The 21,163-nt window shown below is 30.1% G+C and overlaps 3 protein-coding genes across 5 annotated transcripts; 2 read left to right on the top strand and 1 right to left on the bottom strand.

Annotated features, from left to right (window-relative positions):
- The first annotated feature begins 1,908 nt into the window (after positions 1-1,908).
- Positions 1,909-8,667, top strand: LOC129296416 (ubiquitin receptor RAD23b-like). Of its 2 annotated transcripts, none has more exons than XM_054935024.1 (12): positions 1,909-2,236; positions 2,872-3,033; positions 4,809-4,847; positions 4,944-5,017; positions 5,111-5,155; positions 6,121-6,280; positions 6,378-6,512; positions 6,618-6,677; positions 7,276-7,323; positions 7,402-7,511; positions 8,077-8,155; positions 8,256-8,667. In XM_054935024.1, exons 1-12 carry the CDS (start codon positions 2,171-2,173, stop codon positions 8,370-8,372), a joined length of 1,095 nt encoding a protein of 364 aa, XP_054790999.1. In that variant the 5' UTR covers positions 1,909-2,170; the 3' UTR covers positions 8,373-8,667. The 2 variants fall into 2 exon arrangements, with proteins under 2 accessions (XP_054790999.1, XP_054790998.1); XM_054935023.1 differs by having other exon boundaries at positions 1,910-2,236; positions 6,121-6,298.
- Positions 8,668-14,640: 5,973 nt separating this feature from the next.
- Positions 14,641-17,071, top strand: LOC129296420 (uncharacterized). Of its 2 annotated transcripts, none has more exons than XM_054935028.1 (2): positions 14,641-14,757; positions 16,287-17,071. In XM_054935028.1, the coding sequence occupies exon 2, from the start codon at positions 16,325-16,327 to the stop codon at positions 16,607-16,609; it is 285 nt and encodes a 94-aa protein (XP_054791003.1). In that variant the 5' UTR covers positions 14,641-14,757; positions 16,287-16,324; the 3' UTR covers positions 16,610-17,071. The 2 variants fall into 2 exon arrangements, with proteins under 2 accessions (XP_054791003.1, XP_054791002.1); XM_054935027.1 differs by lacking the exon at positions 14,641-14,757 and adding an exon at positions 14,782-14,933.
- A 2,906-nt stretch (positions 17,072-19,977) lies between these two features.
- LOC129296418 (uncharacterized) lies at positions 19,978-20,352 on the bottom strand. Its single transcript, XM_054935025.1, has one exon. The coding sequence runs from the start codon at positions 20,350-20,352 to the stop codon at positions 19,978-19,980; it is 375 nt and encodes a 124-aa protein (XP_054791000.1).
- Positions 20,353-21,163: the final 811 nt, after the last annotated feature.

Here is a 21,163-nt window from a genome sequence, read left to right as displayed (position 1 = left end):
TCGAAATACTAGTGCAAATATAATATATTTGTTTTAAACATGCCATGGATGATTTTTGAGGAAATACAATGATAAAATCTCCCCTTTCTGTTTTTGGTATTAAAGGGAGTTAAAGGATGAAAATGTGATATAGTGGTGTATATGTGCATGTGGTTTATTATACTGTTAGTCCTAGGTCCAATGAATATGGTCAGGGTGTTAGGAATGACTTTTGGCACTTGTATAAGGTTTTGGTACCCTTTTGTTAAGAAAGTTGTGAAAATGTATTTGGGTATCCAACTTCTTAGTGTGACTTGATTTAGAAGTGAAACTCATGCCATTAGCTAGCTTATGATATAAGCCTTCCGTAGACACCTAAATCATTCCATTTAGACGTCGAATGGAGAATTGGGGCACATTGAGTCAAGAGCATCGCTGCATTATCATGAGCCACAACACACTGCTTTGTTTTTCAACTTTTAATGTTTTTCAAACTGGTTTGACTCATTTTCATTCTTCTGAAGTATCCTATGCTTCCGTAACATTATTTTACTTTGATTAACAATTTAATAAATAATTTTGATTGATTTTAAACTATGAAAACTTGGGATCCCATTTTCTTAAATTACAAACTTGGTAATCTTTCTTAGGTTAATCCCTTAATTACCTTGAATTTTGGAGTTAATTGTGATTAGATTGGTGAAATCTTTCAACCCATTACTTATATGTTCCATGCTTCTTCCTCATCGATCCCAAAACCTTAGTAGTTACTGCATAACAAGATGAGGTTTGGATTTTGAATGATGGAGAATAATCAAGGCCCGAACCATGGAATGAAGAAAATTGAGATTTGGGTTTTGGTTGTTTTGGGTTTTGGATGGAAGAAGAGTGAAGACACAAGCAAGGGAAAGGGGGGAGCAAGATGGTCAAGGGGATGAACCTATGTGGCTAAAGTTGAAGTGTTTTTCTAGGTAAGGAAGCCAAATCAAAATTTTTCTTAGGCCCATGTCTTGCCATATCACAAAAAAGATAAATAGCCAGTTGATAGAAGAGAATTTTTACTCCATTAAAAAATAGTTCAAAGAAATTTGCCACACTTAAAAATACATGGTGTCCAACATTGTTAGAAAAATAGTATAAGGATAAAGTTAGACTTTAACACAAAATAATTTATAATTATGTTTTTATTCAATCAACAATATATAATCGAAATTATTATATGCATAATATGTTAAAATATTAAATTTTATTATATATCAATATTTTTATAAATAATAAGGTTATTATTAAAAATTTAAGATTAATAATTTTTCTCTCCTCCTTATTTTCTCTTGTTTGGCCAAGCATAGTAGGAAAAAAATTGTATCCATCTACTTTTCTTTTTAATTTTCTCTCTTTTTTATTTTTTCTCATGAGCTAAACACAACATTAAAGTTTTCGTATAAGTCATAGGATTATTAAATGTTATATATGTACGTCTTGATTTACCAACTAAAATACAAAATAAGCAAGAAAATTTATCAACTACAATACATTAACAAAATTGAAATCAATATATGCATAAGTCCAATCTAATTGAAAACATAATTAAAAAATAAAAATGAAAAAATATATATTGATTAAAAATTAAATGATGAAATCAATAATATCATAAATTCATCATATAAAAAAAATAATAAAAAAAAGAACATAAGCAAGAAAGAACCATTCAGTGTTTTCGAATTTTCGTTCAGAAAATGAATTGGACAGGGTGGAAGATAGAGGTGGAATTGATTATATTCAAAATTTTAAATTCAATATTATATCTTGCATATATATTATATTATATGTGAACCATTTTTGTTTTGGCCAAAAAATGCTGTTGGTTGATTTGGAATTTCAGTTCGGCGATCAATCAAACAAACAAATCAAAAATCATTATCAAACGCTGGTCCACACTTTGAATCTCAGGATTTTTTATATGTGAAGGGGAAGGGAAGTTTGCACGATTTTCAGGTGCTTGCAATAATGCTATATATAGCCAAATATGTTTTTGGAGGATAAAAAAAAAACAGAAAAAGAAGAGCAGCAATAATGTGTCATTCCTTCATTCTCTGCATCAACAAGCGAAGCTGCTAGTAGTATCTAGGGTTGCCCCTGTAGTTAAGTCCAATTTCTGCTGTTGCCGACGTCATTCTCATAACTTGCCGACATGAAGCTAACGGTGAAGACTTTGAAAGGAAGGAATTTTGAAATCAGGGTCCATCCCTCCGACACTGTCCGTATTCTCATTCCCGTTTACCACTTTTTCTGTGTTTCCTTTTTGCTGACATTTCTGAGGAAGGAACAATGAACAGAGCTTTCATCTATGGTTTATTCCATTTTTTTTAATTCAATTGACTTATTTGTAAATTTCTGAAAGCGAATTTGTTGAGCTTGAGTATTTCAAATCAGTAGCCTTACCTCTATTTTTGTTGCTTGGGCACTTGGCATCTAATAAATTTTTTTATTTGATTTTGTCCTTCGAAGTTGGAACTGTTTAAAAGGGAAAAAAAAAATCTAAATTCTAACTTGTCTTTACTTTAACTCAGCTTTCATTTGCATTATATGCATCAATTTCCCATTTTTGCATTGGATTATTTCAATAATGTTGTGTGTTAAGTGATTCTGCAACCTTGTTGGCGCTGAAATATGTCAAATAGTTTTGCGAAGTACGAGTTTCTGTTAATTTCTGTTCCCTTGCCTATTTCAGCTTGAATTCGTCATCATTTAATTTTATTATTTATTATTTATAGTTCAACTAAACAAAAGTTTGGATAACACCAGTCTTTGTGTGGTGGCTTATTATTGGAGATGGTACAATATAAAACTTAGTCTATGGTATAAGAAATTTCACTTCTTTGGTCACCGAAGGTCATGGCAGTTAAGAAGAACATTGAAGATGTACAAGGAAAAGATAATTATCCATGTGGGCAGCAATTGCTGATTCACAATGGCAAGGTGTTGAAAGATGAGTCTACAGTAGCAGAGAACAATGTCTCTGAAGATGGATTTATTGTTGTAATGCTTGGCAAGGTATCTTTCCTTTTTCATGAGTTTTTTGCTGGACAATATTGAAATCTTAAGTGGTTTTTGTACTTTGCATTTGGTTTAAATGGATCAATTTATTTCCTTTCTGATACCAGTTTTATTTTGGGAATGAAACTTGTGATGAACAAACAACATTGTGATATCATGATAGCTGATGGTTACCGAAATAGAATGAGAAACTCTATCTCAAAAGTTAATTAAGATAGGAGAATTAACTTACTAATTAATTAAGATGGAAGAATCAATCTACTTAAATATCTTGTGAAGCATTCCATCCTACTTAATGTGAAATTGGGTATCTCAACAGAATCACAGGAAAGCTTCTTTTTGGGGCGATAGTTGGATGAATCAATTTTGTTTGTCCAAATATTCCCCACTCAGTGATTCGTAAATTTTGCATTGACTTCTCCTACAGTCAGCAGATGCCTATTTTTACTCATATGCATCAGTGACTTTGAAGTTTGAGCACACCAAATCCTCATCCTTTGTAATTACCGTCAGGATTTCACTGTAGTTCTACAGTGATTAGAGCACAAGTACTTAAACCATTTCTGCGTGGGCCCAGCAGGGATTAATGTGGCGGTGTGGCCTCCTGCCAATTAATCCTTATATTATTGTTAATATTTTTTTGTGTCATTTGGGTTACCATATGCGGTTTATTTTTTTATTTTTCATATAATAAAAAACATGTAGAATTTACATTAAATAAAGGAGGCCAAAGATCCATGCTAAAAAAATAGTTGAAGAATTTAAAACCTATAGTCATAATAGCATGTGTGGAACATATGATAGAATTAAAAATTTAATTTACATTAATTGCAAAAAAATAGGTATGCAATCCATTGAATTTTTTTAGAATTTTAATTCAAACAAAATAATAATTTTTTAAAAAATTAAACTCATTATAACCTCAATTTCTCTCTATTACCTTCAATATATTTCCGTGCCATGCACAGGTGTAAAATCTAGTTAAAGTGATATCTGAATATGATAAGAGGAAAAATAAATATAAATGAAAAACTAGTGACTGTCTCTCTATGGATCCAATCCAACTTCCTAATTAATGGCGGTTTTATTTAACTGATTCTGTTCACATTTCTCGTTCATGATTCTGTACATTAATGATTTGGGTATGGCGGTGCTGATTTTTTTATTTTTATAATGAAGGATGTTTGATTTTTTATATATAACTAGTGCACCCATCTTTCTTATCTATTCAACTGCACCTATTTGTATTTGAGCTTTTATTTTTAAACAGCAGCAGTAATTATTCTAGGTTGTGCTGTTCAACCTTAGCTCCGCGATAACGTGCTAATTTTTGGTTCCGTATTGTTTGAATTGTATTAGAATTATATGAAGTCATCTACGTTGTAGCTTAGTCATGGATTATTTGACTGGATTTTTTTTTGAAAAAAAAGGAAAATAAGAGAAATTTTACTATAAACATTTTAAAGATGCAGTAACCTGTGCTTTATCATTTGATGAATGACAAGGATAGCTCATGCACTACTGACTGAAATTTTTGCTTTGACTCTTTCTGCACATTGCTGTTTCCATGATTTTATCTTGATGAGTTCTGAAAGCATTAAATCTTGTGATGTATTTTATATAATGTCGTGTTATTTAAATTTGACGAATTGATAAATTCATATCTTTTCTCACTTCTCACATTATGCTCTAGCCTTTTTTTTAATTGGTTTTTTTCTTTTTTCCTTAAACTTAATTTACCATAACATGGCCTTTTACTTGTGTATTTGTAGAATAAAACCTTCAGTTCAGCTGGGGCTTCATCCACTCAGGTCTTCTCTTCGCTCGTGTTATCTTTTTTTCGGTGCTTAAGTTTCTCTTTTATTTCCCCCTCTATTTGTTGAGTGATTTATGAACACGTGTGACAGCCTGCTAGTAATACAACTGCAACTGTGTCTGCGTCAAATTCCAGTCCAGTACCCAATCCACCAGAACAAACTCAGTGAGTTTACTTGAGATTCTTTGATTTAGTTATTTAATTTTATTTATTTATTAGATGGAATTTCGTACTTATTCTTTTTATTTGGTTTTGCAGGGCCGCAAACAACAGAACCTCAGCAGCACATGCCACGTTAACAAAGTATAAGTTGTTCCTATAGAAACAATTATGTTATTGCAATTTGAAAATGTATGGTGATGTTTATCAAATTTTGACCATGGCTTTAGTATTTCATTTTACTTTTTTCTGTCAGCAGAAAAAAGCACTTGCCTTTCCCCATCTTTTATTTGATGTTAACAAAAATCAACTTCAAATTTCTTTTTTATGGAGACAGTTATTCCTAAATTTTTCCAATTAAATGTAAAATGGCATCAAACAGCTTATTTATTATTATTATTTTTTCTTGCACACCTGTTTTCAAACAATGATAACTTAGCTGGAGTCTGCACATTAGTAGCCAATGTGTGTGCGTGTTTAAATGAAGCTGCTTTGATCTTGAGTTTTCTGTTCAACAAATCTTGATATGTAATTTGTAGGTTGCTAAACATTAAACAATGGACGTTTCTACAGCTGAAGTTGATGTGGTGTTAATTCATAGTCTAGTGTTTATGCGCAGTGGCTGAATTGATAAACTCTGTCCCACTTCAGCTTTTGTGTTGGGTAGCATTTGTTGTCTGCCTTTGTGTTGACACCAATTTGGACATGCATCATGCGTACAATTAGTTGTTCTAATTTTGGATTTACATGCCAATCTATTCTGATTAAACATTAACTTTACAGTAAATGAAAATTTTTTCAGTTCCAATTCTAGATATATAATCTTTTTGTTAATTATTCCAAAATTGACTGATTGTACAGTAATATATCAAAAAAGCATATTACTATTGAAAAATACTCATATATATTTAAGCAATCTGAGGGAGGGGTGCAGCCAAGATCTCTACATGCTCAAAAGATATCTAAAACACACACACACACACACTCTAATGCATGCTGTTCATTGTTTCAGTCCATAATTTTGTTGGTGCGTTACTGCTTTGGTTCAGAATTTTGTGCACTAGAGTTTTTCATGTATGCTGGAAAATGGTTCTTTGTCATTTTTGCAGTGTACCTACAGATACTTATGGTGAGGCTGCTTCAAATTTAGTTGCTGGTACTAATCTTGAACAGACTATTCAACAAATTATGGACATGGGTGGTGGCAACTGGGACAGAGAGACAGTTAGTCGTGCTCTTCGGGCAGCTTTTAGTAACCCAGAGCGTGCTGTAGATTACTTGTACTCTGTATGATTAATCTGTTGTACGTCCTTTAAGTCCTTATTTTGTTTAGTGTCTTATGGATTTAAACAACTTCTCTCTGCAGGGAATTCCTGAGGCAACAGCAGTTGCTGAACCAGTTGCTCAGTTTCCAGCGACTCAAACAACCGAAGCGAGTGAGGCTACTGCCAGAGCTGTTCCTGGAGCACCGAACTCATCTCCCTTAAACATGTTTCCTCAGGTAAAACTATAAATTTAGAATAGACAATAAAAAATCTTTATACCTGGTTGTTTGCATATTTTGCTGCCAATGTTTGTGCTTCATGTTGACCTGAAATACATTCAGGAGGCACTTGGAGCTGACGCTGGACTCGGATCTCTTGACTTCCTTAGAGACAATCCCCAGGTGGGCTTTGCTGTTTGTTAACAATACTTTCGCCACATAGATAGATCAATAGTAGTTTTCCTAATGCTAGAAATCATTTTGTTCTGCTTGTGTCTTGTAAGAAAGTTAAAGATGTGTGGAACTTTGTACACGCAATACTTGACACGAGGATCGTTTTTTCATATTGAATATTCTCTTCTGAATTTTCTGAAGTACTGCAAATGACAAATCTTTTGGTGTAGACAATGCGTTGCGTGTACTTTTGGCAACAGGCTTCCTCTCGTCCATCATCTATTATATGCAATGTTGGAAAGAACAAATGAATGGAAGGAAGATCTGGAAAGTTAAAATAAATCCAATGTGGTGTATATTATTTGATTCCCTATGGAAGGAGAAATTGTAAGAGAAAAGAAGTGATTATTTGGCCAAGTGTTCTCCTGTCAGTTACTGTTTTGTGAAGGTTGGAGATGCTGAGGAATAAATTATGATATTTGCTACACTGATAAGCTTGGTAGATGATGAGTTTTACAAAAAATCAGCCTATAATTTGACATTCCTATTGAACTTTTTGATTTGTTTCGATAGTTATTAAGCATTTGGTTCTTTTTCTGTTTTTCAGTTTCAAGCATTGCGGTCGATGGTGCATTCCAATCCGCAAATACTACAGGTTTTTGTTTTCTCGATTATTTATATGATTTTTTTGCTTTTTGTCATTTTGAACTGATCAAGACACTTTCTACTGCAGCCTGTGCTTCAGGAGCTAGGAAAGCAGAATCCCAATCTTTTAAGAATGATTGAAGAACATAATGCTGAGTTTCTCCAATTAATTAACGAACCAGTTGAAGGTTCTGAAGGGTGAGTCTGTTGGTTACTTTGTTGCCATATAGTATACTCTCTCTAGTCCTCAATATAAGGCAAATTTAACCAACTTCACGCCTGTTAAGAAATTATATTCCTATCCTTGAAATTGTTAAAAAAAAAAATACATAACTTTCCAATTTTTCCCTTTCTTGTAATGAATAACCATAATAAATTGTTGTCTATGAATTCAAACAATAATAAATAAACAAGAGGTAAAATTAAAAAATTGAAAAAAATTAATTATTCTAATGTTGCCTTGTATTAAAGACAAAAAAAAAAAAAAAGCTTTCAAAATTTTCCTCATATTAAGGACCGGAGGGAGTATGCTGTGGTTAACTTTATAGCCCACTCTTGACTGCATCGTCATGTTTCCGTTGTCGAAGTCTCTGCTGTGTACTTAACATGAAAGTAATGTTTCCAGTTTCCAAATGTCAGCTGGATATGCAATCCCGGATCTAGCAGGATAAATATTGAAACTCAAGACTTCATCCTCTTCTCATATTTTTATGTGTTTCTGAACTGTTAAATTTGAAAAATGTAACCCTCTTCTTTCTATTAGGGACATCTTTGACCAGCCTGAGCTAGACATGCCTCATTCCATCAATGTGACGCCAGCTGAGCAGGAAGCAATTGGAAGGGTATGTCTGCATTTTATCAAGTCTGATGCTTTCTCTTTTCTTTTCCATTTACTTGCCTAAACACCCCTTTAATCTTCACATGTTCTGATTGATTTTGTAGCTTGAGGCTATGGGATTTGATAGAGCCTCAGTTATAGAAGCATTTTTGGCATGTGACCGGGATGAACAGTTGGCAGCCAACTATTTGTTGGAGAATGCTGGAGATTTTGACGATTGAATTATAGTTTGTTTTGCCTTGGCTTTTTATTTTTGGGGAGGGAGAGAGATTTCTGAAGGCAGGGTTTGGGTTGGGATCGGCATATTCAAGTCATTGAAACAAAAATGTCTGTTACAATGGATTGTAGGATATAATTTTTATGGAAGGGGTTCTAACCAACCATTAGTCATGTAAGGTCCAATTGTAAGGTGATCACTTTTTCTACCATTGCATCTGTCATAAAATGTAAATTACTATTACCAACTCAAGTTGGCATGAGTGGCTGAGCGCTGGAGTCTTTTGTTATTTAACCAAATATTTGAGGGTTTGAATCTTTACCTTTATATATGTAACAATTTAAAACCTTATTTGAGTTTTAGTTGGATATAATTGATTTTAAAAATAATTTATTAATATGATTAATTTTGATTATAATTAATTATGTTAGCATGCTATCTGTTTTAATATTGCTTTTTTAAATTAATTTTAACAAAATTTAAGATACTTAGATGATTTAGTCAGAATTAATTTTAACTATATAAATTATTATAAAGGAAATTATTTTTTAAAATTAAATTATTAATAAAATTGTATATAATATTAAATTTGTTAAACTTTAAGAAGTAAAATATATTAGTTAACTTATATGTGTGATTAGTTATAGAAATTTAAATTATATTAATATTGACAATTTTATTCTTGTAAATAAATAATTCAATATATCCAAGTTCAAATAACTTTAATAAAAGAGAAAGATATATTCCCTCCGTTAAAAAATGTAAAGCATTTTTAATTGAATTTTACCCCTAATAAAGTAATTATTTACTTTTCAACTAACCCTATTTTTTCATATTTACTCCTATTAAACGTCTTATAATAAATATAAAGTCATTATTAATAGGGACACTTTTGAAAAAAAAACAATGATTACACTTTAAAAGATTAAAAATGTCTTACATTTTTTAACTTTCAACTCCTTAAAAAATGTCTTACATTTTTTTAACAGAGGAAGTAATTCTTATACTACACATCAACTTTACAATAATTAATTTATGAAGATGTGTGGGTGATTTAGTTAAAATCAATTTTAAACATTCAAATTATCATAAAGGACATTATTTTTTAAAATGTAAATATTGATAAAATTATATATAATATTTTTAAATTTGTTGAACTCTATTTAATAAATAAAATAGAAAAAAATATAATTTTAAATCACTATACTTCATTCAAGTATTGTTATAGATTTTTAAATTTTTTTATATTATTTTAAGCTCTTACACTTTTAATTTTTGATATTCTAAACTTCTTTATAAGCAGTGTTATAAGGATCTAGAATATTAAAAAAAATAAAAATATAGGGATTTAAAATAGTGAAAAAAACATGTTAACTTAATTTTAATGATAATAATAATATAAATTTCGTGAATTTATTAAATAAATAATACGTGCAAAATAAAAAGCTGATGCAGGGAGCTAACGTTGAAGCTCGAAGAATATCTAAAATTTGTTGGAGGGGTACGCTTGGGTCATGATGGGCCACTCTCCTCAAATTATTGCAAATCGTAGGTCTGGCACAAATAATCAATTATATGAAAATGGGGGTGTTTGGGTGATTTTTATTAAAACCATGATTTTGTTTTATATAATCAATTTTGACGCTTATCCAAACAGGCACTTAATTGAGTTAGATCAACTCTTTACTCTCGACATTCCGGGGAGCTAAATTTTGCTATCGCCAAGCCTACTTCTTGTACTAAAAAAAAAAAAAAAAGACAAATACTTAATTTGTTTTTCCTCCTTTTTCTTTTCTACTCTTTATTTGGATAGAGGGAAAGCATTTCCACTCGAGGACCTTTCGCTATTTCTAATTTTTAACTCATTTTGATTTTTCTGAGTGTACACATCTTTAGTGAAAATCACATATAAGAACTCGACATTGTAAATTTACGTTTAAAAAAATCCTTGAAATAATTCACAAGGTCCAAAGATGTCGTATATTGTCATTGGCATGAAGAAATTAACAACCAGTTTTCCACTAACATCATAATATCACATATAGATTTAGAATTACGAGGAATTTGAAGGATTATTATAAATTTATATTCAAGTTTTGAAGTTCTTTTTCTTATGATGTTCCAAACTCTTTGCATTGGAAAATTATAACAAACGTTTTCTTAAATTATAATAGACTTTATTATTGTTTTTAACTTTTAAACTTTTTACTATTTTAACTCTAACATTAAAAAATATATATAAATTATTCACATAAAGTTTTAAGATTCTTATATATATAGCTGGGGCGAGTCGTCTTTCATGACGAAAATAAAGGTTTCAAGTGACCTGAAAATCTGAATTTTCAAAATATTTTATTATAAATTTTATAAAATAAGGTTCTAATCAAGTTACTGGAACTTAATTATCATTCTTCCATGTATTACTCAAAAATAAATTGTCCTTTCATTTTCATATCCTTTTAAAGTATGTGAAAATTTCGGCACCATCACATTTTTTTTGCCAAACAAAAAAAAAAACAAGAAGAAGAAGAAATCAAATGCATTTGAATATTTCAACTTCAAATTATTCAAAAGAAAACAAAAAAACTAAAACTAAAATACTTCAAATGTTTGACCATCTCTTAATCCACCAGATTTAATTCAGACTTTAGCTTCGGCTTTGAATTTGGATTTTGGACAAATGGAATGTATGAACTAACTAGAAATAAATTAACAACACTTAAAATTAAAAAATATAATTGAGAAAATCTTAATTAAAATTATTTGAACGTTTATTTTAAAACTAGATGATAATCGAGAACAATACTTGATATTTTTTGCTTAAAAAATTATGTAAAACTTTCTTTTATTTTATTTTTTATCAATAACATTCGCTTTTCTATATAATGTAATGCTTTGAAAAATAAAATTAATCAATTGTCTTATATATTGAATTAAAAACATAGTCATAAACAAAAAGTTACTTGTTGGCCAATAAAATAAAAAAAGCTAAATTATTTCATAATCTTTTTTTTTAAAAGAATAGTTTGAGTTTTAAAACACAATAGTATTTGACATAAGTGAGCCAAATTTAAATTTAACGTGGATGGAAAGAAACTTGATATCTCTAAAACATAGTTATGGGCTTAAATCTTATGAATAAAAAAAAAAGTACTTGAATTAAAAATAATAATACCACATATAATATAATTATAAAAAAAATATTTTATGTAAGACTATTATTACTAATAACAGTCTTATGGATACCTCAAAGATATTATTGATATATTTATTTAATGTGACTTTATGTCATAGAATTTAAACTTGAGACTTATGATAAGTTGATTTATTTTTTTTCCATTTGAACCAAGTGCCCATTTTAAAAATGAATGATAAATATATAAAATAAAACTTCTTTTCTTTTTGAGTTAAAACTTACCGTGTGTGTTTGGTTTTTGTTTTTGATATGTCAAATTTTCGTTTATAAAAAATCAGCATAGCTAATAAACTGAGTGTGTTTAGATTAAATTTATTTATGTTAAGTTTGGATATATATATATATATATATTTGAATTTGAGTTATATCCAAATCCTATATCAATTCTTTTGTAATTTAAAACTTTATCGAAAGCCTTGTTATTTCAAATTTTTATGGAAGCCTTTTTCTTCATTCACGGTTGTCCTTTGACTTTGTTGCTTTCTCAACTTCAACATAGTTGACTAGAATTGGATGGTCGGTGTAGGTCGGGATTGGACCACCAGTCACAACCAAGATCGGGTTGTTGGTGTTAATTAGATTTAGGAATTTTAAATTTCAATTCACTTCCAATTAGCCTCTTTTGCCACCTAATGCTGGTTCGCCACCACCATCATCATTCGATGCCAGTCCACTGTCATCATCTAATGTCGATCCATCGCCACTGCCTGGTGATGGTTTGTCATATCCAATTGGTGTTGGTTTGTTGTCACTGTTGTTACCAACCAAGACTAATTTATGATCACCTTCTTTGATCCATTCACCTTCGTCGTCTAGCTCCAAAGACTACTGTTAATAAGAAATGGTTTGGTGTCATCATCTAAGTCCAATTCATAGCCCTTGGACTGCTATCATCGTCCCGTGCTAATCTGTAGGCGATATTCTCAACTGGGCCACCAACGTCAACCGAGACTAGGCTATTGTTGATGATCAAGACTAGATCACTAACGTTGTCCAAGTTTAGACACCCAGAGTGGACCAAAATAGGGCTACCACTCTTGATCAGGACCAGACCACCAACTTTAACTAGGATTTGATTGTTGATGTTGTTCAAGTTGCCTTTAAATTTAAACATAAAATTTAAAATTTGAAATTTTTTTAAGATCCAAACAAAGAATTTTAATATGATAATTTGAAATTTCTCATATTATTTAAATAAAGAATTTAAAATCTATAAATTTTAAATATGAGATTTTAAATTTAAATTTTCAATCCAAACCCACTCATCCAAATATAACTTGAAATTTTCATAAAATGAAGCTTGCAAATTAAAATTAGGGTAAAAATTAATTCCTGTAATTTAATTTATATTTAGATACTTTTTCTTAAAAAGTCAGTTTAATGTGATTAATGGTTAGATATTTTTTAACGTAATTTTAATAAATAAACACAAAAACCATAAGCCAAAAGGATCGGCTTCTATCCTATTAGTTTTTAGCCAAAAATAATTTTTATTTTTTTTTTACAAACATGATTTTTTTTTTTTGGACATAATCGACTTTCAGAACCCAAACCGTAGTTTGAACTACGCAAATCTCAGTTTAGTTTAAACAAAACATAGACTAAAAATTGTTTGGGAAAGTCACTTTGACATGCTTTTATTATTTTCAAAACATGATTTTATTATTCAAAATGAAAAATTCTTACATGGAAATTGTGCACCACATCATCCAAGTTTTGTTTAGTGTAAATAAGATGTCTGTAAATATAAATTAATTTTGTCATTAATAATAATAAAGAGAGAGAATAGAAGAAATTAAATAGACGTTATATTCAAAAAATAATAACAAAAAATATTTTATTTAATTAAATTGATATAATTTTATTAAATAAAATATGAAATGGTACATTATGTTCATGCAAAAACTTTTCTATTTAAAAGTAACAGAAGATTATTCAAAACCGAAAAGTAACTTTAAAGAGTACTTCATATTAGATGTTGGCAAATGAACTTTCAAAAAAACTATAAATAAATATACTTTTTAGAGTAAAAAAAAATTATCCAAACAACTTCTTTAAAATGTGGTTTTCCAAAAGCATTTTTAACTTTCCGAAATTCATAACTAAACATATCCAACTATATTTTATGCACATTAAAAAAAATTAAACGGAGAGTTTTAACTAAGAATTATAGATGTGATTTAATTATTAATGGGTTCTAAATTTTTTTTTGAAACTTTAGTTTAATTTAGGATGACTAAAGTGAAAATAATTTAAACAGTAAAAAAATTAAAGTAACATTCACTTATTAATTTTGTCTGAGATGCAAAATCATTAATTGTTAATTTTTTACTTTATTTATTAATTTACTAATATGAGTTGTAAGTTACTGATATATCAATAATCATACAAAACTTGAACATTAGTTGTTCAATCAATTTTGTCAAACAAGCAACAACATCATTTATTAATTTACTAACTTTAATTGTTAATTTATTAATAATTTAAAATTAATTATAAATTACTAACAGATCTTATAATTTACAACTAATGTTAGTAAATTAATAAGTAAAGTTAGTAAATAAATAATTGATGTTACTGCTTGTCTGACAAACTGATTGAACAACTGATATTCAAGTAATGTTCAAGTCTTGTGCAATTATTAATAGATTAAATTATATAATTTATAACTCATATTAGTAAATTAATAAGTAAAAAATTAATAACTAATGAATCTATATTTCAAACAAAATTAACAAATGAAAAATAGTTTAATTTTTTTATCATTGAACTTATTTTTATTTTAATTCTCTTGAATTGAATTAAAGTTTTAGATATTTTTTAAAACGGTTAACAATTAATTCACATTTCTAATCTTTAGATGAAATTTTTCAAAAGTTAAAATCATTCAAATAAACGCCTTAGGTAGCAGCCAACAGCTCATAGGCCAGTTGGCTCTTGCACTCTTTTGCACACGGCATTTTATGCTTAGATAATGTGTAGATATATAGACCCACACACTATATATATATATATATATATATATATATTTATATATTTATGGTAATATTCCATTTTGTATCTTTTTCTATATGTGCTTGCGGTAAGCGCGTGGACTCTCCCTCTTTTTATTCCAAGCGAGACACACGGCTAGTTACATACCCTCCCAAATCCGACCTTCTGACGACCCCCTTTCTCTGATATTCCTTCCACTGTAAGTCTTTTTTGCATTCTTCTCTGTTTTCAGATCTGAGCTTTTCAGTCCTGTTTTTTCATATTTCCTGTCAATTCTCCGTTTGGATCTTGCCTTTGTTTCTCTGGCTTCTTCGTTTTGGCCGATATTATGTGGATTTGGGGGTTCTAGTTTGTTTATCCACTCTTCTAATATGGGTAAGATTTTGTTTCGGGTGGGTTTGGTGTGTTTCTGAGATTATATTTTTAATATGCGTTGGTAATTGTGGCGAAATCTTGTAGAAAATAATCACATCTTTAGACCCGTTTTAGGTGTAACGTCAAATTTTGCTTATTCTGCGGATTATTTGCGTCTAGCTTTGGTTTTTCCCACATTTATATCATAATTACGGTAACCTCATTTTGATAGACAGTGACTATGGCTGGCCTTGCTTGCATATACTTAAGATGGGAGGCCTTGATGTATCCTGATGGTTTCATGTTTTTATAAAAATCTGTTTGAAATTATATAATGAGATCATGAGTGCCAAATCCTTTATGTTCTCCGTTAAATGTCTAGTCTAGTTGTTTTCATGGCTTGGTACATGTAATTGCTTACAATAGTAGAATTCAAACAGGATAATTTGCGAAAGATTATATGATATTTCTATATGTCCATGAAAATGTCTAGATTTTGAGCAATCTTAAGGGAAGCTTTTCTATTGATAATGGTTGTTGAACGAACTGGAGTTTGAAATCTCGTTTCTCATCTTGGATCCAAATGGAACAAGGTTCCCTTTGCTTGCCTCTCCTTTCATCGTCAATTTATCTGAAGGATTGTCCTCGTTATCTTTAGGAAAGTCGTCATTCATAGGGTTCTTCCCCTTTGATTCGTTGGATTTTACTACATTCCATTGTGGTTAAAGGCATTATATGATGATTGGTAGTTTGCTAAGGCAGGGTTATTCTTGGTCAAGGTCTAGCCCAAGAATGACTGTGAGTTCAGTAAATATGTTATTCATGGTCAAGTATGAACTGGGAGTTGGTTGTGGTCTTCCCTTTTTTTTTTTTCCTAAGTGATGGAGGATTTTTAAGCTGTCCTTGTAGATCTTGGAAATTATATTAGTTCTAGGCTTATAGCTTGTTGTTGGTCTGACTGTCACATTTTGATATTTGCTTGGTGGGCTTGAATTGAATATAAATTTAATTGAAATTCTGAAAAAGTTGTGTAACACTAGTTTTGCAACTTGTTATATCTGCACAACCTGTATTCTGAAAAGTTGAACCCTGCTGCTGTATTCGCCTTGATAATGCATATAGCATTCTGTTTTTCTTTATTGAATGTTAACATTTCCATGCAGGTCCTGCATCTACTATCCATCCATGATTTTTAGAGTTTGCTAATTCTCTTACTCCAAGTGCTGCATATCCAATCTGAAACTCCATTGTGCTGTTTTAGTCATAATTGTGTGTCCTTCATGATTGCAAGCTTTGATTGTTATAATTCACCTATTATCCTTTAAATATGAGTATGGAACCACTCTTTTACTAGTGTTTTGATTTGATGTACAGTTTCCGGTGGGCTGAGGAAGGTTGGCGCAGAAGGCGGCATGGTTCTTGATACCATTTTGTCTTCTCCTCACAGGAGGTCACCGTCCTTCAGGAGGCAATTTCAAAGGGATGAGTTAGGAAGCTGGTCAGCGCTGGTCCAGAGGCATCGTTACCTCTTAACAGCTCTTGCTCTACTAACTTTCCTCTGTACTGTTTACCTCTACTTCGCGGTCACTTTGGGCGCCGGCGGCTCCTGCTCCGGTCTGACTGGTGTTCAGAAGGCTTCATGCCGTATGGAACTTGCCAAGACATCTATAGCCAAGGGTAAACTGAAAATTCTTTGACATTTTAATGATGATATATGGTGAATTGGTTATTCATTTTTGAAGTTTAGGTGATATGGAAAATGAAATATCGCCATCAGCCTACAGTATTGTGGTGAGATATATATATATATATATATATATGTACAATTCTTATATAATTTAAGAGAGGTAATGCAGTTACAGTAGTTCTGGTGTGTATATATTTACACACACACACCCCCACCTTTTCTCCCTATATATGTATGAAATGTATGACAAATCAAAGTGTTTACAGCTCCTCAACAGTGAGGCTTGGTTTCCAAATTCAGGTCACGCACATGACCCACCGGTCTAGTTCTTTGTTAGTTTTATTAATCCCCGATTTAGAGTTCATGGGTTACATGCTGTGAGTGCATTTCATGTTGGACACAAGCTGATGTTCAAAATTCCACAAGTATTATAAGACATTTTTAATAATACGTTTGTTAATTGTCTTTAAAATTGTACTCCCTTTCCATGTTCTTTTGTTTAATAGGTTATCTCAATTAGAAAATCTTATTAATCATATCCTCTAATTAAGAGTATATTTAGAAAAACTTTATTAATTATATTTTAAAAGATTAAAAAATGTTTTATATTTTGTAACGTGGTAATTTGAAAAAAATTTCTTATAATATTAAACGGAGGGAATATAATACTACAATATTTTAAAAATTGGATTGGGTGTTAGATTAGAAAGATTAGCTGGCCTTAGTTTTTATGGTCTAAGCAATAGTTGAATTGATGAAATAATAATTAAATAAAAATAATATTATATATATAAAAGAAATAAATTAACAATATATCTAGTTATTAATAAAATTATATTACCATAAATCCACAGTATTATGTATTATAATTTTATAACTTGTTAAATATAAATAAATTTTAGTTAAATTATGAATGCGTATACTCAAAAGTTTGTGCATTTATACATATTGATGCCAATATCTTCCTAAAATAATGAACTCAAAGCATAATGTGCATGGTCCAAAAATGAAGTTGGCAAGAATGATCTCAAATAATAATATAATGTTAATGGTTCAAAAATGAAGTTAGTTGTCAGTAGGGGTTTACTTTTTGAATTTTTATGGTTTTTAAAATTTTTTAAGCTTTTCTTATGTTATATTCAGAACCATTTAGTTTTTTTAAAAATTGCTTCAGTTTTTTATTTAATTCCAGATTTCGATTCAATTACGGCTCAATTCCAATCTAACTTGATTCAACCATAAAAATAATTTTTTAGTTTAAACCAAACTGTTAGCGGTTTTGGTTGAAGTTCTAACCGATCCGGTCTAGTTCTTAAAACAATGTAATACTATATGAGTATTATTGGCATATGCTTCGGAATTGAGGCCTTGAGGGGTATATTCTCCTTACTCAGGGGTAAGCAATGTCGTAATCAAATAAAGCAAGCAAAATGAAGACAGAGCACATGCAGAACATTGTACAGATACAGACGAGTAGGAAAAGAAAAGGGAGCTGTCCAACTTATAATTATAACGTACGGTTGCGTTTAAATTATCGTTGGGTAAGACAGTTTGGATAGAATTAATTTTTATGATTTTGGGTATACTTGATTTAATCAAAACACAGAACTAGCATGTGGAAGCTGCTTATGAGATAATGTGATTGAGGGTCTTATGGTTAATTTAATCAAAATATAAGTGTTTGGTTGAGGTCTTGAGGATCTCCTAATTGATTTAAATCGAAGTATGGCTGTTTGAATAAATTTGCAGAAAAATCACATTTTGAGTTTTTCATAATTGACTTTATGGACTATCCCAACACGCAGTACCGCACCATCATGGTTAGTTGATGTCAAAGCCCATGGCCGACCCTTGAATTTCTGCTTTTACTTAAAAAGAAAAAGATATTAATGGGATTAAGTATGGTAGAAGAGGTTAGTTCTTCTTGAAGTTTGAATATCCATTTGAGGTGTTTACCTTCACTGCCCATTAGTGCCTTCAACATGATTGCCTTGGGATACCCATGGGTAACAAAAAGAAAAAAAAAATTATATATTATACCCAAAATGAAAAAGACAAAATAAATTTACATTTCTGTTTTTTTTTTTTTAGTACAAGAGGCAAGCATAAAGCTTGAGGAGATTACAAAATGAAGCTGGCAATTGGAGCTAACTCTGACTGGTCAATCTGAAAAATTTAGAGCCAAACCTAAAAGATATTAATTTTTAATATTCAGGCCTATTTGAGCCTGCCAAGAATAAAAAATTATATAAAATATGATAAATATTTATTAATTATTTAAGTCTTATTTCATTTCATACTAAAATATTATATATTTAAGTATATTACTATAGTTCTTTTAAAAAATTATATTTTTATTATTTTTTATCAATAAAATATCTCAAAATAATATTTAAAATATATTTTAATATTGATTTTTATATTTTAAGACCCAATTTTTTTAAAAAAAAATTTTAAATCCTATACATCATTTGCATATCTAAAATAAAATAAGAAAACTAATTTTAAAGTAAAATAATTTTAAAAATAAAATTCGGGTTGGTATATATTTCCAACTCTATTACTAGATAAACATAATAAATAGAATAATATTTTTAAATAATTGTTTTATTATCATTCACGTTAGACTTGGTTAAAAATTAAGAATAAACTTGAGTAAAAATCTCTTGTAGGTAAGGGTTAAACAATATAAAAAAATTTTAAAAAATAATTTTTTTAAAAAAATAGTATTTTAGTCATAATTAAATGAATTTTTTTTATATAATATAATGATGGCTATTTTTCTCATATTTCTAAAAATAAATTTAATTTATCCAAAAGTTATTAAAAACTATGAACTAATCTAGATAATAATTTTAAATTAGTAGTCTAATCATGATTGAATTGAGGTTAACTTAATCATGATTCAAATAATATAATTTAATTAAAATATATAAAATATTTATATATAACCATGATAAGAGCAATATTTAAATAACTAAGGCATTAATTTACAAGTAAAGGAAACATTTATGAATTAATTATACATAATACAACAAAATAATAATAGAGCTACTTAAGTATAAAGTTGATAAGTTATTATTTTTTATTTATTCTTTTGAAGTTAAAATAATATTTTATACTTTATAGAATTATTTAAAATTTAAAATTAGTTAAAAATAAAGAAAAATATTTTTAAACAGTTTTCGGTATTTAGGCCGCTCGAATAAGCCCGAAAGTGTTAGGGTTAGCTTTGATTATGTAGGCTTTTTAGAAAGAGTAAAATACTTTAAGTCTAATCCGAATAAGTTTGGTCTAAATTGAGTCCGACCTGAATAAGTTTAGCCAACTTAAATTATTGACTCTAACAAATCAATTCACAAAATAAAACAAAACAACTTAGTAATGAGGCTCTAAATCTCTTTGTAGTAGATCCCTGGGATTGTCCAAAGCAGAATTCATTAGCACCACCTCGTGGCCCACATCATTGGCATTTTTTGCAAGGAAATCAGCCACAACAATACTTTCCTTGTATGCATGGAGTAAGTTGACCTCCCAATCATAATAAATCAAGGATCTAGTTTCATCTAATAACTCTCTGAATCTATAATCTACTCTTCCATCCCTCATTAAGAGGTTAATGGCTTCAAGAGAATTAGAAAAAAGCTTAACTTTGGTTAAATTCAGATGTTTACACAGAGTCAATCCTATCTTGATAACTTGAAGTTCTGCAGTGACAACATTCATCAATCCAAGTGCTTTTTGAAATCCCATATCCACTTGTTGTTCAAGTGTCGAATTACACCACCAAAGTAGGCTTGTTGATTGTGATGTATTGAGGCATCTAGCCCAAGTTAGGGGGCTTCCACTTCATCTGAGCAATTGAACTTGAAAAATTTTATGTCTGAAGAAACCATTGGTAGTATCTTTCGAAAGTTGGGCAATACACGCACGAACAATTTCCTTCGTCGAGTAAGAGATGTTCTCACACATTCTGTGACATCTTGTCGTCCAAAGCTGCCAACACACCAAACCAAAGATCTTTGTCCACAGCCATTGACTAAACTGGCTGGAACCCAGATTATTACAAGAATTCCAAGATAGCCACACCTGCAAATCACAAGAAAAAAAACTTTGCAATTTGTTAGGTTTAATAAAAACTCTCCATGCCTCAACAAGCTTTAGGACAATCTCGAAGGATACGAAGTGTTTGTTCCTTTCTCTAACACTCAAACAGGCATAGATTATTATCTATTAGACCTCACTCAACTCTTAGGGAATTTGTTGGCAATCTTTCATGAGACACTTGCCACAAAAACATTTTCATTTTTTCAGGAAACGACCATCTCCAGAATCTAGCCCACCTAGAGTTAAACCAGTCTCTCTCTAATCCCAAAATGAAATCATAAGCCAATTTAATAGAGAACTTGCCATCTGGGGATCCAATCCATTGAACGCTATTTGCACCATTAAGGTTTGGTATTATCTGGATTCCTTGAAGAAAGCTTTCCTAAAATGTTACAATGGTCTTCCATATGTAAGATGAATTTCTTTCTTTTTTTTTTTTATGATATCCAAAGAGCCT

Source organism: Prosopis cineraria, unplaced genomic scaffold (assembly GCF_029017545.1).
Source record: "Prosopis cineraria cultivar Desert tree isolate PC_DT_omini unplaced genomic scaffold, ASM2901754v1 PC328, whole genome shotgun sequence".
Classification (NCBI taxonomy): Eukaryota; Viridiplantae; Streptophyta; class Magnoliopsida; order Fabales; family Fabaceae; genus Prosopis; species Prosopis cineraria.
This window is presented reverse-complemented; position numbering and strand designations above follow the sequence as displayed.

Excerpts from the sequence above, each read along its gene's own strand:
- LOC129296416 (XM_054935023.1), top strand. The coding sequence starts at position 2,171 with ATGAAGCTAACGGTGAAGACTTTGAAAGGAAGGAATTTTGAAATCAGG. Across the intron at positions 5,018-5,110 it reads AATCCACCAGAACAAACTCA|GGCCGCAAACAACAGAACCT; the intron begins GTGAGTTTACTT and ends TTGGTTTTGCAG. Across the intron at positions 6,513-6,617 it reads CCTTAAACATGTTTCCTCAG|GAGGCACTTGGAGCTGACGC; the intron begins GTAAAACTATAA and ends AAATACATTCAG.
- LOC129296418 (XM_054935025.1), bottom strand. The coding sequence starts at position 20,352 with ATGGGATTTCAAAAAGCACTTGGATTGATGAATGTTGTCACTGCAGAA.